Raw genomic sequence first — 4,068 nt, forward strand, 5'->3', positions numbered from 1 at the left:
TCTACTTCCAAAATAGATTAAAAATATACGGAGTAGTCAAGACATAAAATATAAGTACGGCAAAAAACTAAAAATAATATAATTAAATATAAAAAATCGACTTCTGGAATGAAATATGGAGATATTAGGTCAAAAAATAATTTTTACAAAATACAAGTATTAACCATGAGGTGTTTACGTGATGATAGATGTTCATTTAGTGATAGTTAAATAAGGGTACTTTATTGACATTGAATAATTGATAGAAGCTCACCGAGCGACGTGCGTTTACTTGAATAAAATCCATACACGTCCAAAATCTCCATATATTACGCTAGAAAAATACGTAGTACTAAATTAGTAAAAAAGATAACAATAATTAATATCTTATCTAAAATATAAAAAAAAAAAAAACAAAAACAAAGATCCAGAAGGCCGGTCGGTCAAATACTAATAAATAGCTAGTCCAAGTAAAATTTTTGGAATGTTCGAGAAAATTGATGCACAATTATGATAAATAAAAATTTCCAGATTTATCCGACTTAAATTTTATTAAAAAAAACCATCAATTTACTTTCACAATGATATAGTTAAGCGAGTATATGTTTTTGAGACCAACGTTTCATATTCGAATAATACCGATAGAGCTTGATGCAAAAAATATCAACTTCAAAAAAATAATTCTCAAATCACGTGGCAGGTATATATCTGTCTCTACACATGTAATGTAAGCAGTAATATTCTTGAGTAGTAGATACTACAATATATAGTTGCACTTGCACTTGCACATGAAGCCAACTAATTGTCCCTCAAAGTCAAAGCCAACAACAACCAAACAATTTTTTGTCAAACCTAAACCAATAACCTCGCAATATTAACAACCATTAATTTTGAAAATAAATAATTTTCTTAAAAAATCGAGCAAATCTCTCATTAGCTGACACCAAAGCAAGTGCAACACCGACTATAAACCATTGTTATCATAATTGATAATGCTATAAAATAGGAGGAGAGAGAAAGTGGAGAGAGAAGCAGGAGAGGGTCAGCAAAGCAACCTCTCTTCTTTGGATCTCTCAAAGATTTTAATGCGTTTATCTAAATTGGTTTCTATACGAAGAAAAGCATTACATAGAAAAAGTGGATTTAATTTGTGGGTCCATTTTGTTTGTCTTATATGTTCTCGTCTTTCTTAAAAGGGTGGTTGATTTAGGAACCTTTTTTTTAGTAGTCAATTTATTTTTTCTTCTTGATTCTTGGTTTCTTGAAACAAAAGAAGTTATGAGCCAATTTCTTGCAAATTCATCTCCTGACTTGGATTTTCCCAATACAGCAAAGGATCAAAGATATGATGATTTGGCATTACAAGGTAATGATCTTGAATCTTTCCTATGTTGTAGTAAATGTGATTCTTGATTTTTTTTTCATTCTGTAAATTTCAATCTGACATGGGGGATTATATTGTTTGTTTTGTTCTTCCTTTCTCTCGCTCCATAGGTGCAAATCTTGATTTATGGCGTTGAATTAGGCTTGATTCTATTACGAGTAGTTGTTTTTTTCTTATATTTTGTCGATTTCTAATAATCTTGATGAAATTTCATTTTTAATTTGATCTAAAATGTTGTGGGCAATTTCAGTTGAAATATGCAAATTTTGTTTTATTATTGATGTTCTCTCACTCTCATGATTCACAAATGCAATCCTGATTCTTGAAAATAAGGGAATTCATTAAGTGATGAAGGTGAATGATAATTTTTTTATTGAAATTAAAATTTCAGGGGTAGCAGCAAATGTAAAATTACTGCTAAAACTAATCCAAGATCATCAAATAGCCTGTGGTCAAGACAAGAATGATCATAGGAGAATGTTGAGGGTAGCCACAATGATGACAATTTTGGACAATGCAAAGGACAGAATCCAAAAATGCCAATCATTTGGCCTTAAGAAACCGGATCCCGAGCTGAGGAGGTGCAACACCGACTTGCGCCGCAGCCCGGTCCCATCGGGCAAGAAGCCCGGTGGCGAGGCCGAGGCCGTGCCAATGGATACGGATGAGGAGAAGGATCGTCTGAGGCGCGAGCTGAGCTCGAGCATAGCTGCTCAGAGGAACCTCAAAGCGATGTGCTCGAGTTTAGGGAAGGAGAAGAAGTTCATGGAGGCAGAGCTTTCGAAAAAGGTTCATGAATTGAGTGAGATGGAGGAGCTTTTGAACAATCTCAAGGCACAAAATGAGACATTGCGCCAAAAGGTTCAAGAATGCCTCTCTGTTCCCAAGGAGACGGAGCCGGCCGATATTGATGGTGGTGGTGGAGGAGGTGGAGAAATGTACGCGGAGTTTGGGTTGCAAGAGAGGAACAAGGTGCTCTCGGAGCAGTTGATGAGGTCTCTCGATGGTTATCGGTCGATGAAGAGGAAGCTCAAGGTGTCGCTAGAAGAGAATACTATGCTACATTCGACCGTGGATGAGGTTGGGGCCAAAGTTGTGGGGAGTTTGGAGAGGGTTAAGAGTTTGAAGAATCGGATGGCTACGTCCCCTTCTAAGGGTGAGACATCCCTCGATCTCCTGCAGGAGATCGAGGGGTTGGAGGGTATGTTCGAGTGCTTCCAAATGTTGGTGGAGAAGCACGAGAAGAGGCAGGGCGATTGCGCTCGGCTAAGTGGCGAGATCAATGCATATAAGCCCTCGGTTCTGGCGTGATTGTGGTTTAGGATCTTGGAGTGACTAACTCAAATTTTTCTTGGTAGTTATCTTTAATTTTTTTGTTTTTGTTTTGGGATTTTTCCAAGTGATTGTTGAAGATGTGATAGGGTCTTCATTGTGTGTGACAAATTCTATGATGATTTATATAGGTCATTGTAATGTAAATTGATGTATCATAGTCTTCTTGCTTGAAGGCAACCTACAAAACATTGTTTTTTTTGCAAAGTTGCTCTAGGCAATGGAGTTACTGTCAGAAATTTTGATGATGAAATAAAATTACAATAATCAAGAAAATCATGTTTACAGACAGTGTTATGAATTGAAGATGTTTATCACGAGAATTAATTTCAAACACATGAAGAGAAAAGAGTGAACTACATCAAATGGTCTCTTAGTTCAAGGATTACCTATGATATTTTTAAAATTTAGGTACCGTTTATTGCGAAACGCATAGTTCATGAACCATTTGCTTAGTTCACTCAAAAAACAAAATATTGACGGCTGAGTTCTTTTATAGTAGCTTGGATGAATTGCTGGATTCAAATTGTTTAAATAAGATTTTGTTAATGAATCTTAGCATAGTGCTATATTTGTAGTAAACAACCTTTTTATTAATTCTATGCTACTTAGTGACGTACCTTGATTTACAAACTCTAAAATTACACATTACTCGGCTTATTAATAATGCATGAGTGGGCTCGTTAAATTAAACTAGAGCTATATTAATAATGCATGAGTGGGCTCGTTAAATTAAACTAGCTTGGAAATATAAATTAATTATATTAGTATAGCTCTAGTTCAACTTAATAATAATTGAATCAAACTCGAGCTTTAGCTCTATTTTCTCTACTTTTTCTCTCTTATTTCTTTATCTATCTACTTAACACACTAAATATTCATTTCTTAAACTCCATGCCGAAAAATTCCACCTTAATTGATAATTATGAGAGAACAGAGGGAGTATAATAATAGGGGTTTATTGTTACACTATCATTTTATTTTATTTTTTAAAAAGAAAATATTTTGTTGACTAGATTAAGATAGGTGTTTTTGTTGTTTAATTTCTCATTTAAAATAAACGGTTTGTTATTTAAGTGATTAAATATTTATTTTCACAGCTTATTATAGAAGTAAAAATAATAAAGTAATACTATCTAGTATTATTAAAAAAAATGAATGTATCATACAACTCCCTCCATCCACCATTTATAATCTCATTTTGACCGGATATGAATTTTAAGATATTATTTGATTTTGTGAAGAAAAATGGGAAAATAAGTTAATAAAATATGTGCTCCAGTTTTATATATTTATTTAGTGTAATGAGTGTGTTGAATGGTGAGTCCACTTACTAAAATAGAAAAAAGCAAATGAGACTTTAAATCACGAAT

General features: G+C 33.8%; 1 protein-coding gene across 1 annotated transcript; it reads left to right on the forward strand.

The window, feature by feature from the left end:
- The first annotated feature begins 1,000 nt into the window (after window positions 1-1,000).
- LOC121802939 lies at window positions 1,001-2,870 on the forward strand. Its single transcript, XM_042202632.1, has 2 exons — window positions 1,001-1,345; window positions 1,755-2,870. Exons 1-2 carry the CDS (start codon window positions 1,258-1,260, stop codon window positions 2,672-2,674), a joined length of 1,008 nt encoding a protein of 335 aa, XP_042058566.1. The 5' UTR covers window positions 1,001-1,257; the 3' UTR covers window positions 2,675-2,870.
- The last annotated feature ends 1,198 nt before the right edge of the window (window positions 2,871-4,068 follow it).

The sequence above is a fragment of the Salvia splendens genome, chromosome 5 (genome assembly GCF_004379255.2).
Source record: "Salvia splendens isolate huo1 chromosome 5, SspV2, whole genome shotgun sequence".
Classification (NCBI taxonomy): domain Eukaryota; kingdom Viridiplantae; phylum Streptophyta; class Magnoliopsida; order Lamiales; family Lamiaceae; genus Salvia; species Salvia splendens.

Excerpts from the sequence above, each read along its gene's own strand:
- LOC121802939 (XM_042202632.1), top strand. The coding sequence starts at position 1,258 with ATGAGCCAATTTCTTGCAAATTCATCTCCTGACTTGGATTTTCCCAAT. Across the intron at positions 1,346-1,754 it reads TGATGATTTGGCATTACAAG|GGGTAGCAGCAAATGTAAAA; the intron begins GTAATGATCTTG and ends TTAAAATTTCAG.